General features: G+C 44.2%; 1 protein-coding gene across 1 annotated transcript in view; it reads left to right on the forward strand.

Annotated features, from left to right (window-relative positions):
* Positions 1-14,052, forward strand: part of NR5A2 (nuclear receptor subfamily 5 group A member 2) — a 127,089-nt gene extending 113,037 nt beyond the window's left edge. Inside the window, 1 exon segment of the mRNA XM_032639270.1 lies at positions 13,240-14,052. Coding sequence (XP_032495161.1) covers positions 13,240-13,487 — 248 coding nt within the window. The 3' untranslated portion in view covers positions 13,488-14,052.
* The last annotated feature ends 435 nt before the right edge of the window (positions 14,053-14,487 follow it).

Below are 14,487 nucleotides of genomic sequence, written 5' to 3' on the forward strand. Positions count from 1 at the left end.
TGGTGGCGCAGTGGTTGAGAGTCCGCCTGCCGATGCAGGGGACGCGGGTTCGTGCCCCGGTCCGGGAAGATCCCACATGCCGTGGAGCGGCTGGGCCTGTGAGCCGTGGCCGCTGAGCCTGCGCGTCCGCAACGGGAGAGACCACAACAGCGAGAGGCCCGCGTACAGCAGGGGAAAAAAAAAAAAAAAAGGATTTCTTTCAAATGCTGAATTATGCAGGAGTGTTGATTGTATGGGTAGAAATAGCTAGAAGATTACATCTTCTGTCTTCCGGACTATGGCTCTGTCGTGGAAAAATGTTTGAAGTCAACTGTGTATTGCGAATACAGTACCTTGTTTAGTAGATGTACATTTGTATTCTCAAATGTTACCCTTTCTTTTTTCTCTTAGAAATAATCTCTCCCAGAGTCCGTAGGAAAGTCGTACAACACTAACCAAAGCTGAGTACGTCGGACTGAGTTGGGCTGTTTGTCACTCATTCTGCCACAAAATAATATTTTAACTGGCTCAGCTAACATGGGATCCAAGTTCGTAAAAGTTTGAAATCAAATAGTTGAATGCAAATACGGTCTTCATCCCAAAGACGATAAGAATGCCTTTAAGCTAATATTTTTAACAAGAACGGTTGGACAGCCTCTCTTGTAAATTTTATCATACCTGAGGCAGTTTTCCTCATTCGATTAGCTGGAAAGCTGAATATATCCTGAGGCAAACCAGACATGGAGGCCAGGCTAAATTCAACAACTGGAGCTTAAGTTTGGCTTAATATATCCCCACTTGCATCTGCCTGTTTAATTCTCTTTCATATGATAACGTTGGTTTATTCATAGGCCTGACTTGCCTATGAACAAACTGAAGCCCGTACCTTATTCGAAGAGAATAAGATAGCTTGGCCAAGACTGCAGACTTTTCCTGAGTGGAAATCAAAAATGCAAACGTATGATTCAAAAACTGTTTCAGGACGTGACTACGAGAGTGGGGTGTGGAGCTTTTCTCTGAAGAAGGACAGCTTTTTATGCATGTGGACATTTCCTATTCTGAGGGGACAGATGGTCTTTATAACAAGATAAGGACCCAGGCTCCCAAGGCCGGCCGGCCAGGGCAGCTGCAACTCGAAATGCTACCTATTTTATCAAAACGTTGTATGTGTTTGCCCTTCGTATTAAGTCTGTTTGACAGACAGCTTTATTTGAAATTTAGGGGGAGACCGGGAAATTGTCTGATCCTGTGCCCCTTTAAATTCTGTTTCCTGGTTCAAAATACTCCATCGATTCCCAGCCAGAGACCTTTTTTTTTTTTTTTCCCCTTTCATTCTCCGTGCATTTTTATGTGGCTTTCAGTATCAAGTGACATGTAGAGGTTGATAAAACTTACAATCTGTTTCAATTCTTGATCTTAAAACCCCTGTAGTATAGCCTTCCTTCCCCATCTGTATCCCTCGGAATTCTGCAAAACAAATTGCAAATGTATATAGAGAAGGAAAATAATGAATGTCGTACGTCAGCGGTTGGTCCCTGATGTAGCACACAGCCCCCAGATAGACTTTTCTCAACATCTTCAGATTAACCTCCCACTTCACAACATCAAACAAACCAGGTGGTCTTCCTTCTCCTACACATTGAACTCAGTTTCTTCAATTTTGTATCAAATTGTGAAATTATTTTGAGTCAAAAATTCCTCATTGTTTAGAGAGGAATGATAGGAGATGTGGTCTACTGTTATAGCTGAAATTGGTTATGAGTGTAACCAAGTGAGGAACTCTGAAACTGCCTAAGGGTCTAGTAGCTGGGACTTGGGCTCATGCGAGGTGTTCAGTCCATCCTTAGGATGCATATGGTTCATATTCGTGGGACCTTAATTCAAAGTAGCAAGTTTCCTAGGATCTATATTGGGCATCTGGGCCTCCACGAGGATGCCGTCTAGGAGGAGAGGTAGGAAACAGGGACTGTAGGTTCAGGAAGGCCTTCCAGACACAAACAAGGCGAAGATGGATGTGTGTAAATTAATGTGAAAATGTATTCTCTCGTTTAACAAGCGTGAAGGGGGTTCGACTTGGTCCAGGCACCGTGCTAGGCCTGGGGAGGGGTGACCGTTACCAAGGTCGAGATCCCTGTCTTCACAGTTGACAGGTAACCAGGTGACATCCAGCGCCCCCTGTGATGGGCAAACGGAGATGGGCTTGGGGGAGGCTTCCCGGAAGCCGGAATGTCTGTGCCAAGGCTGGGGGACATTGGTCTGAAAATCGGTGCAGGAAAATTAGGAGCTGGGACAGGCTCCCAGAAACCAGGGAATGGAGCGTGTGGTGTTACACACTCAGGTTTGTGATGCCCGCTAGCCATTCAGGCAGGGTGTCCAGGAAGTGGTTGGATCTACAGAACTGAATAAAGCCATACCCTGCAGCCTTGGGCCTGGGGCCTTGAGTGGCAGCAGAGGAAATAAACATTCTACACGCAGAAGGTGCAAAGGAGGCAAGAAACGCCGGCTGCCTTGGCGCTGCAGGCAAAGCACACAGCCAGAATCCCCGCTGAGACAGTGTCCCTAGAAAGCACAACACACGGTGGAGTTGGTGCTTTTTGTTTACGATTATGAAACAGTTCTGCAGGAAACAAAGTCTGCCGTGAATTTGATAGGGAAGCATAACGGCACGTCAAAGGCCCCCAGAAAAAAGAAGAAGAAAAAGGAAAGAAAGATTTTGCTTTAGGGCCAAGCAGTATTTAACCAAGAAGTGTATTCTTTCATTCATCCCTCACATATTTAGTGAGGGTTTTCTCTGTGCTGTGCACTGGCCTAGATGCTGGGGCTCAGCTGCAAATTAGACCAAGTCCCGACCTTCACAGCTTTCCTTCTTCGTTTTTATTTATTTATTTGGCTGCGTCGGATTTTAGTTGCGGCACGCGGGATCTGTGTTGGGGCACGAGGGCTCTTCGCTGCCGCGCACGGGCTCCTCTCTAGTTGCGGCGTGTGGGTTTTCTCTTCTCTAGTTGTGGCGGGCAGGCTCCAGGGCAAGCGGGCTCCGTAGTTGTGGCATGCGGGCTCTAGTTGAGACACACGAGCTCAGTAGTTGTGGCTCGTGTGCTCAGTAGTTGTGGCATGTGGGCTTAGTTACCCCGCAGCACGTGGGATCTTAGTTCCCTGACCAGGGATCGAACCTGCATCCCCTGCATTGCAAGGTGGATTCTTTCCCACTGGACCACCAGAGAAGTCCCACAGCTTTCCTCCTTGCGAGGACGACAGACAAGTATAACAATTAGACAAATAACCGTATACTGTAAAGTCAGTCAAGCATCAGTAAGAACGTACAGTTTAGGGATGTGAGGGAAGAGGAAACACAAAATGGATAGCGGTCACTCTATGGCATCAGGAATCGGTCCACGGAAGGAAGACACAGGTAACCTGGAGGGTGTCGGTGGCCATCTGGTTCTGCAGAGCAGTGGATTCTAGGTGTCTGTTACATTATGTTTAATAACCTACACGTACAGTACATTATTCAATGTTTAATTGAACATAAAATTTCTTTTTTTTTTAATTGAAGTATAGTCGATCTACGATGTGTTAGTTTCTGCTGTACAGCAAAGCGACACAGTTATACGTATATACACATTCTTTTTCATACTCTTGTCCATTATGGTTTATCCCAGGACACTGACTGTAGTTCCCTGTGCTGTACGGTAGGACCTTGTTGTTTATCCGTCCTGTATATAATAGCTTACAATTTGCCGACCCCAACCTCCCACTCCATCCCTCCCCCAACCCCCTCCCCCTTGGCAACCACCAGTCTGTTCTCTACAGAACATAAAATTTCTCGCCTTCGCCGCTTTTAAGGGTACAGTTCAGAGGTATTAAGTCCATTGACGTTGTTGTCCAAACAATCTCCCAAACTCTTTCCATTTTGCAAAACTGAAACTCTGTACCCATTAAACTACCCCCATTTCCTGCTCCCCCCAGGCCCTGGCAGGCGCCCTTCTGCTTCCGTCTCCATGAATTTGACTGCTCTGGGTACCTTAGATAAGTGAAATCATACAGGATGTGTCTTTTTGTGACTGGCATATTTCACCTGGCATAACGTCCTCAAGGTTCATCCACGACGTCATCCGTGTTGTCCACGTTGTATCAGAACGTCCCTCCTTCTCAAGGCTGCTCACTATTCCATTGTATGTAGAGACCACATTTTGTTTATCTCTTTACCCAGTAATGGGCACTTGGGTGGCTTCCACCTTTTGGCTACCGTGAACTGTGTGTCTATGGACAAACACGGGGCACGCATAGGTCTTTCACACGTGGCGTATATTTTTAAGGCAGAGTCGGGAGCCAGAGTGATCTGATAGTGGGGCAGCGCTGTTTTAGAAATGGTTCTCCACAGAGGCTTCTCCAAGGGGCTGATGTGTGAGCAGAGTTTCGGGTGACGTGTGGGAGACAGCCCCACACGATCGGGAAGAACCATCCCGAATGCAGGAACAGCAAGTGTGAGGTCCTAAGGCCGAAACGAACAAGAGGACCGCTGTGTCCAGAGAGGAGCCCGGCAGAGATGTGGTCTCAGCGTTAGACTGGGGCAAGGATGTCCGACTTATCCTGAGAAGGACATGTCTGTAAACTCACAGAACAGTGTTTTGTTCGACGCATTTAAGTGACGCCGTTTGTATCCAATCTAATCTGTAGACTTCCGGAAAGGGTGCCTGACCCGTGTCAGCACCCAGAGGCAGCTTTGCAGCTTCTGCAAGCTTTGTCCTCAAGTCCATGCAAAAGCTACACCCTTCCTTGTAAAGGGGGGCGCTGCTAGGACTTAAATGAATTCAGGTACCATTTTCCTGTGGCACGGTGTGTCAGATCATGGCTCCATACTAAACAGAGTTTGAAATAATTTGTAATTCGGGCCAAAAACCATCTTGGAGAATTGAAGTCCTATCCGGACCGTTGAGTGAAAACGCAGGTGATGGGGTGGGTGCGGAGCGATGCTTGTCCCTACTTGTTTGTTGGCGACACCAATCCAGCACCTTCCTTCCAAAATCTGGGCTCATAATCACGCAGTTGTAGACTCAGAGCTGGGTGAGAAGAGATCATCAAGTCCAGCCCTTGCCCTTCACAGGCCAGGAAACTTGAGGCCCCAAAGAGTGACATGCTCGCAATCTCACAGTTGGAGACAGAATCAGGACTAGAAATCACGACATTTGATTAGTGAGGAATGTTCTTCTCCTTTGGGAGGACAACCACTGCCCCTTGGGGGTGACATATTATGAACGCAAAACTGACAAAAGGGCAGGCCCACTGCGGGTGACATTCTTTATGCAATGGTATTTCCTGAGCCTGTACTTTTCGGCAACCATGTGAGGCACTGCCTTAGTAGCCTTTTGTCCAGTGTCATATGTGTTTGGGGAAATTGGGCTTCAAAATTAAGAAAACATGGTGGAATATCTTTAAATGAAACTTAAGCCTTGGCCATGTTTTCCTGAATACTCATTGTGATTGAGGATAGGATAAACTTGCAAGTAATCCCTCTACCTTCCATTAATTTTGGAAAACTGCAACATCAGAGATTCTGTTTTGTCCATGCAACTTCATGGCAGGAAAACGATCACATTGCTGTGTAGAAAGGTTACCTTCCAGGTGCGTATTGGAAGCAAACAAAATCTCCAGATTTTATCAGTAAAACTATAAGAAACATAAGGCCCCGTGAGTATACAATGCTTATACACTTCTTAAAGTTTATTCATATTTAAGGTATCATTTTACTCTTCAGCGATCCTAAGAATTATTTCCCCGTTTTGCAGATGGAAAAACTGGCTCAGAGGGGACTGAGTGACTTGCTTGAAACTAGATTAGACCACCATTCCTGTCAAAAATCAAGTGGCTTTCAGACTTTTTAAATTGATGAAACCCTCTTTTCCAAATATAAAGCAGGTTAGAATGGAGAAAGTTACTTCGTAGTCCCGGCACCTCCACAGCCCCGGTGGCAGGGGCTGGGCTCGGGCGTGCCCAGAAAAGGCCCCCTGGAGGGCGCCTATGATGCTGGACTCTACTCAGTGTCAGCTGTGACTATTTTTAACCATGATCTGTGGCATTAAGACGATTACGGTGTGTAATACGTCAATATAAGTGTCAGGAGTATGTTATTTCATTCAAATTCTCTGAAAATTTCATTCAGGGATTATGAGACCCTTTAGAAACTGAACTATTGGACCAACCAGCACACCCCTTTCTCCAACCCCCGCAGGTGGCAGGAACCTGTGGGCTGTGACGTGGGGGGAAAGCTCTGGGACTGGGATGTCCCGAGCCCTTTGGGGCTCAGGTCCCACCTCTGTGATCTCGTGGGGCAGAGCCCAGGGGTTTCGAGGGAGACACCAATTCTAGCTCAGGACATGTGTGACTCACTGAACCCCTCTCAGCCTGTTTCCTTCCCTGGAAAATGAGGATCATACCTTCCCTGTAAGATTCTTAACAGTATTAAATGAGATATGTAAAAAAAAATCCTGTGCACGTTGACAAGCACTTGCTAAATGTCAGCCGCTCCCCCATTCTCTGGGTGTGTCCTTAACTTAGAGATCGTGGAAAAGCTGTTTAATCTCTCTGAGTCTAAATCTCATAACACCTGTAATGCCTTCTCAAGAAAGAATCCTTGGCAAGTTGGCTGTGTCCAGAATCCCACCACTGACCCCTTCTCTGTCCACACGATCCCACCGACTCCGGGGGTTTCATCCATCACCTGTCCGCTGACGGCTCCCAGATCTGGACACCAGGCCTGCCTCTCTGCTGCGTCTAGACCTGTATCTCCAGCCGTCTCCCCTACATCCCTAGGGAATGTCCCACATGCTCCTTAAACTCACCATGGCTGCCCCTCCAATCTGCTCCAACTCCTGCTGGAGGGATGGCCACCACCTGCCTGCCTGCCTGGTGTCATCCGGGACCTTTGCTCGCGATTAATCCGGGGCCAGCAAGCTCTGTTGAGTCGCCCATCTTGATGCCTTTCAAGTCCATCCCCACCCCCATGGCCACCGCGCTTGTCACCTGTATTCCTGCGACAGCCTCTCCACACACCTGCTCTTTCTGACTCAGAGAGCTGACCGCGTCCTTCCTTCTTAAGATCTTGCAATGCTTCTGCACGGCTTCCAGAACAAAATGCAGACTCTGTCTGGTGTGCAGCGCCCTTCACAGTCCTAAACCTTAGGGTCCATCCTTACTTTACACCCTGCTCTCCTCCATGGAAGGTAAGCCGCTTTGCGGGGCTCCAAGGACCCCGTTTCCTGTCTCAGAGGCTTTGTGTGGGGGTCGCCGTCTCCTGCCACCTTTTCCTCCCCGTGTTGCTCAGCTCACCTGTTTCTCAAAACCTCTCAGGTGTCACTTCCCCCAAGAACCCTTCTTGCCCCCAGGCCCTGGGTTAGGTGCCCATCCTGTGTGTGTCAAGGGCATCCACTTCTTGCCTCTGAAGCACTGGACACAGAGATTGTGTCTTTTATTCCTCTATCTTCAGCACCTGGCACAGGGCTCTTTGAATGAATGAATGAGTGAATTCATAGATTGTGTATACATAAGGTATGAAAGAATAAGTGAAGCATAGTAGCATGTTTTGTAACTTATGAAGCACCAACCAGTTGGAAGGGCTTCTTTCTACATACAGAAATAATACGCATGCTGTACGTCCACATTTTTACACACAGTTCCTGTCAAAGAGTTGCATTTTCTTGTTAGTAATTTATATATGAAGACGTTGAATTGTATGTTCTGGTCGCTAAAAACAGCTCTTGGCTAATAATCATACACGTGTGCACACATATACACACACACACATTTATGTAAAGGAAAGAGCCAGCATGTTGCTATCCGGAAGTTCCTACAAAATTATTTATACAGGGCTTCCCTGGTGGCGCAGTGGTTGAGAGTCCGCGTGCCGATGCAGGGGACACGGGTTCGTGTCCCGGTCCAGGAAGATCCCACATGCCGCGGAGCGGCTGGGCCCGTGAGCCATGGCCGCTGAGCCTGCACGTCCGGAGCCTGTGCTCCGCAACGGGAGAGGCCACAACAGTGAGAGGCCCGCGTACCGCAAAAAAAAAAAAAAGAAAGAAAAAAAAAAAGAAAAATTATTTATACAAATTATTTAAATATAGCCCTTTAAAAATAATTTTAAAATGAATTCCTTATAGAAAATTCATTTCCTTTCTCCTTTGCTGGCTTATCAAAGGAAAGGATCTTCTGAGGACAAATTGTGAGCCAGTTTACAGATGTCACCCCTCCAAAAGCCACAGGGGAAAGAAGTGTCCTCCGGGTGCAGAATGGTGCCTCTTTTCCCCACTTTTGTATCTTTGAAAGGACAGGATGAGATTTTTTTTCCCCACGTGTGGAAAGTGACCAAAGATAATTATATTCTTGGGCCATTTGAGTCTCCCGGACCCCCAGCCTCCTCGCTCGGCAAAGGACCAGTCTCTGAAAAGCGTGTGCTGACCGGGAGGATTTACAGCCTATGCCACATGGCAGGTACCAGGGAGATAGAAATCAGTATCTTCATCGTCAGAAAGAGCCTGAATGCCACGTAATGACCGAAAAGCCAGCTGTAATATATTCAAGAAGACCTAAGGGTTTACTTTCCACTAAGCATGGAAAGAAAATCTGAGTACCCCACTGTGAGCTTATCGTAATGCTGCCTCACATAAAAAGTTGGTAATTAGTCCCTGAGTGAATAAAGTAGAATAGATGATAAGACATTGATACTTAGAGGAGAAGCTCAAAATGATTTTGCCAGTCATCAAAATTTAAAGGCGCTGGAGAAAGGGTTGGATGCCTCTGTCTGTTTACATACTGTTTCCAACTCAGAATCTGTAATGATAGGGTTCATTAACTTGCGTTTCTAAATTGTATTAAGATGAAGTTTACATAAACGTCAAAGAAAAACGTAGTGTGCCCGAACGTGGGAGACTTTGGGATGAAGCACCACAGAAGAACTGGGGGGGAATAGTTCATTCACGAATTTCCTGTGTTATGGACTCCTGGTAAGGGGTGAGCTAAGACTCCCAAACACGCCAGCACCCATTCATTAGAGGAGGGCTTGGTTGGTAGGGGAGTACCCCAGATGAAATGGTGAAGGTTTTAAATGTATTTCATGTTTAGTTTTTCAGGAAAGGGCATTGAGTAGCATCAAAAGGAATTCTATGAGCATTGTGGGAGCACGTTTAAATTTCTGGACTCTTCCTAAAAAGTACCTACAAGTGAGCTACGTGAAAGAGAAAATTCCAAGTCTTCCGAGAGGTGGTGGCATCTGTGTTTTGGCACTTCTCCATTGGCTTTTTTTTTTTTTTTAATTCACAATTTTTAAAGGTTATATTCCATTTATAGTTATTATAAGATATTGGCTATATTCCTTGTGTTGTACGTTGTATCCTTGTAGCTTATTTATTTTGTATGTAGGAGTTTGTACCTCTTAATTCCCAGCCCCGATCCTGCCCCTCCCCCTTCCCTCTCCCCACTAGTAAACCACTAGTTTGTTCTCTGTATCTGTGAGTCTGTTTCTTTTTTGTTATATTAACGTTCACTAGTTTGTTGTAGTTTGTAGATTCCACATATAAGTGATATCATTACAGTATTTGTCTTTCTCTGCTGGACATGTTTCATTTAGCATAATACCCTTCACGTCCATCCACGTTGTTGCAAATAGCAGGATTTTATTCTTTTTTATGGCTGAGTAATATTCCATTGTGTATGTGTACCACGTTTTCTTTATCCGTTCGTCTATTGCTGGGTGCTTAGGTTGCTTCCATATTTGGGCCATTGTAAATAATGCTGCTCTGAACATTGAGGTGTATGTATCTTTTCGAATTATTGTTTTCATTTTTTTTCAGATATATACCCAGGCGTGGAATTTCTGGGTCATGCAATATAGTTCCAGTTTTCGTTTTTTGAGAAATCTCCATACTGTTTTCCACAGTGGCCACACCAATTTACATTCCCCATAGTGGAAAAACCAAGGTCTGCCTGTCAGACCGAAAATGAAAGACACTCGGGAACCCAGGGGCTCACAAAAGAATTCACCACAGGATTCTTTGAACAGAACACACTATTACATATTTAAAATATTTCAGGGAGAGGTCTATTGTATAAATCAGTTTTCGAAAGCTGCTCTCAAATTAGAAAAAGAAAGGAGATAGACTTATAAGATACGTAACGGCTATAAGATACGTAACAGCTAATGTAATAGGTCATTTTATAACCAATCAAACCTTGGGCAAATACACCACTGATATAAAGCAAACATTAATTGGAGAAATCCCTGGGAAGCCTTGACTAAAACATGTAATATACAACGTCACCGGAAGATGCTGGCAGTGTACGTAGGGAAAGGGACGATTAATAAAGGAGGGCAAGATGCAGTGAGAGAGACAGGAGCTGAAAGAGATAAGCCAGAGCAATGATCCAGGAACTTCTTGGTCGGTGAATGAGAGTAATTCAATCAAAATCTTTTTCTTTCTTTCCTTCCTTTTTTGGGGGGCCCGTGCCGCGTGGCTTGTGGGATCTTAGCCCCCCACCAGGGATTGAACCCACGCCCCCTACAGTGGAAGGGCGGAGTCTTAACCACTCTGCACCACCAGGGAAATCCCTCTTTCTTTTTTTTGACCTGTAGCTTACATATCAGAATCATTGCCACTAAATTACAAATTGCCTTTACAGACATGGAAAAACAAAATAGACATTCAGTTAGTAAGTGCCTTTGGGGCAGCTAGCAGCATAACTTTTTTGGTGTTTAACGGTAAACACATTAAAACACAGTATTTTCTTTCAGAAGGAAAATTGCGTGTATTTTTAAACTTTGGGGAGAAAGGTGGCAGTTTGGACCAGTATTCACAGAAATTATCCAGCAAATGCTGATCTGAAGATTTTAATGATTATATGTACTAATAGTAAGTGAATAAGCCAGAACTTATGATCCATCCTTTGTTTTATGTTTGTTAGCAGTTGTCTGTTTTTTTTTTTTTTTCTTAACAGAATCCCATAATTTATCACAGAAGGTTGAACCTCATTCTCAAAAAATACATTTATCAAAAAAAGAAGGTTTCAAAAACAACTTTCTGAAAAGACTATTATTCGTTTATCTTGCATTTCATTCCGTGCAGATTCCTCCCCTATAAACTTCTGTGACTATTGCTAGCTTTTCTTGCTGTGAGAATATCTTTCATTGTAGCATAAAATAGTGCGCTCCGTTTAGATTGTTTTCCTATGACTGTGTTAAAATCACTGTAACACTGGAAGTAGCTTGTTTGGTTTTGTTTTTTTTTTTTCAACTTCTTAATGGTAAATAAAAGAGAAAACTAAATTTTTCCTTACGTTTCATGTTTAAGTTTAAATGTTTTCTTTAGGTTGAGTGGAGGGTAAAGGGAAACAAGGCTAAGAAGTTGGTCAGAATTCAGATGAACTGTTTTTGCATTACCCGTTCTCTGCTGTGAAGCTTTAGGAAGGACTGATGTCTGTAAGCAGAGGGTGAGCCTCTGAAAGTATAAGAGCATGGCATTTTTCTGTCATCTGGCCGGGTATAGCGTAGTCAAGGTACTTCCAGTTGTTTACATTTTGTAATTTTGAACCAAATGTAACTAATATTTCTAAGTATTTGAAATAACTTAAAATAACTTTTAAGACATTTTAGATGAGATAGATGGAAACTGCTTTACTAACTGTCAGGTGCCACCTGGGTACACCGTCCAGTGGGTAACAATTTAAATGCCAGTTTCAATGCCACAGGAAGGCGTGAGCTCGTAGCGTAGCATTTGTCTGTCTGTACATCTCATTAATAAATAATCAAACACTTCTGATTCTCCCATCGTACTTTGACATAGATGTGATCCCGAATGCTCACACTATGTCGGTACTAATTCCCCACTGTTTTTAATTTGGGCCAGAGGTTTGGGGACGGAAAGGGGGAAGCATGTTTCATGCAAAGTTACGGCTCAAAATGTAAACACTGAAATCATCCTGGACACATTCCAACGGCAAATGTAAGGCAGCCTATTGTAACAGCATTTAGAGATACCAAAATGGACCCGCACATACATACAGGCTAAGGTTAACGACACATGGAGCCGAAAATATTGGATAAGAGTTATTTTGGTAACTCTTAACTGAGTTTAGCACATTTAACCTTTTAGTCATAGTATTATGTGGTTTTCTATAGAATCGTTCTTATTTATTTTTCTCCAATTAGAAAATAAAGCGGGGGGAGGGGTGGATGCATCTGTTTACCTTCTTAGCATGGATGTCTGTAAACACACACACATATCCATGCGTTTCTTCCAGAGGCTTCTATATACACATTGTGTAAAAGTTGTAGTTAACATAAATAAACTCCACAAGAGAAATTCCACCACCACCGTTTTCCCTTGCTCATTGTCTGTGTGTGTGTGTGTCGGTCTGTCTTTTGACTCTCTTTCCCCCTATTCAGCATTTATGAGGACCTATAAGGCAGAGCATCTCCAGGAGTTAGGCTGGGTGCATTGCCTGCATCCGTCTCCTCTGTGTGAGCGACTCATGTCCAGAAGGAAGAGAAAAGTGAAGTATCAGACTTTAGAAACCGCATTGAGGTTAAAGGGTGCCGGCCGTCCTGGCTTGAATTCTGCCTAAAGGACAAGCCTTTCATTTGATAAAGATCATTAGTCACTGAGACATATATTTTAGAGCGTTCCCAGCAGCGACTGTTCCTCTGGCAGTCACTGGAGTGTACAGATGGTTCATTAGCATAGGCTAGACAAGTCAAAGGCTTTCAGAATCATTTAGAAAATGTCAAACAGAAACAAGAACCCTGTCACTTTTTATTAGAATTAACTACATCATACCCTGGACACAGATTTCACCTTGGGTCAGAAAAATTAATACAGAATTCTATGAATTGTGTCATATACGGGGTTAAGATAGGTCTTCCTAGAGGGACTCATTTGCTGGCAATATATTATGATCTCTCTGCTTTAGGAATCCTTAAACCTTTCCTTTTGTGAGATATGAAAAGAATTGACCTTGCTCAGAATCCGTTGGTGTCTAGTTGATTTGGAGGTGTAGGCAGAATTTCAACAAGACATTCTTCTAAAGCTCTTTTGTGATCGTTTTTCCCGGGAAGCTTGGTGAGTGGGGCTGACTGAATATCGAGCATTGTAGCAAGTCTGCTTTATGTCGGGAGGAAAATACCTCCTTTAACTGAACACACTGCTGGGGTAAACAGGAATTAAAACATCATCGGATTATTGTGGGGTTTTTGTTTTTTGTTTTTTTTAAATCCAGATGTCAAAAACCTGGAGAACTTCCAGCTGGTCGAAGGTGTCCAGGAGCAAGTTAACGCTGCCCTGCTGGACTATACAATGTGCAACTACCCGCAGCAAACAGAGAAATTCGGGCAGCTGCTACTCCGACTACCTGAAATCCGGGCCATCAGCGTGCAGGCCGAGGAATACCTCTACTACAAGCACCTGAACGGGGATGTCCCCTACAACAACCTGCTGATTGAAATGTTGCATGCAAAACGGGCTTAGTTACAGCCCCTAGGAGCGCGGCTTCCAAAACCCAAAGAGATTGGTGGGGGAAAGAAGAACAGGAAGAAAGGGAAAAAAATAAAATAAAATACTCTGAATGGCTCCAAGCAACGCGAATGAAACACTTGGTTTAAAAGATATTGAATTTAATAAAGCATAATAATCAAATACTTCATAGCCAATAAATGATGGATCCAGGGTATTTGTATTGCAGACTGGGAATCAAAGGCGTCACATCCCCAAAGAATTCCGCATAAAAGACGTTGGAATGGAGTGAATTGAACTCACAGGTGGCTCCCAACACCACATCAGGATGAAAATGGACAGAACAGTTCTTGTATAGTGAAACTGATCTCCGCTGTGAAGAAATCTAGGAACCGATCTGTGTTATCCATTAGGCTTTTTCAGCGGGGGATTTGAGCTTCCAGAATTCCTCCGCGGTAAGGCTGAACTGAAACCATTCTCAAGAGTTCGTCAGCTGCACCGATCATAGCCCCTTCCCTCTTCCTTTCCAGGACGCAGCACCTTCTGTCCCGTGATCAAGGAATCTGTACTAAGGACTAGCGCTCAGCCACACCCACTAGTAGCTCCACCAAATCATGAAAAGCCTAATCTTCAATGTCTGTGTCCTAGACCTGCAAACAGCTATTAAGGACAGTCTATGAATACGTTAGCTTGCCATTTTGGCTATGTTCTGGTTTGTTTTGTCATGTGTTCATGTTTAAAAAAAAAAAAAGCAGGCAGTATCCCTCTTCTGATCTTATATAAGGCATTAATTAATATTAAGGGCAACGAGTACAAACTTCGAAAGCTTTAGCTCTAGCATTGTAGGATTTCATAAAAATTTCCAGCAGAAAGGCTTGTTAGACTACATCAGCCTTTTTAACCATCAAGGTTTGTAGCTCATTAAAAAATACAACATGAAGTGTATTTTGCTGGGATGTCAAGTAGTCACAGTTCTAAATAGTTCAAAACAAAACTGAAGCATGTTAAGCCACGC

The sequence above is a fragment of the Phocoena sinus genome, chromosome 1 (assembly GCF_008692025.1).
Source record: "Phocoena sinus isolate mPhoSin1 chromosome 1, mPhoSin1.pri, whole genome shotgun sequence".
Taxonomy (NCBI): domain Eukaryota; kingdom Metazoa; phylum Chordata; class Mammalia; order Artiodactyla; family Phocoenidae; genus Phocoena; species Phocoena sinus.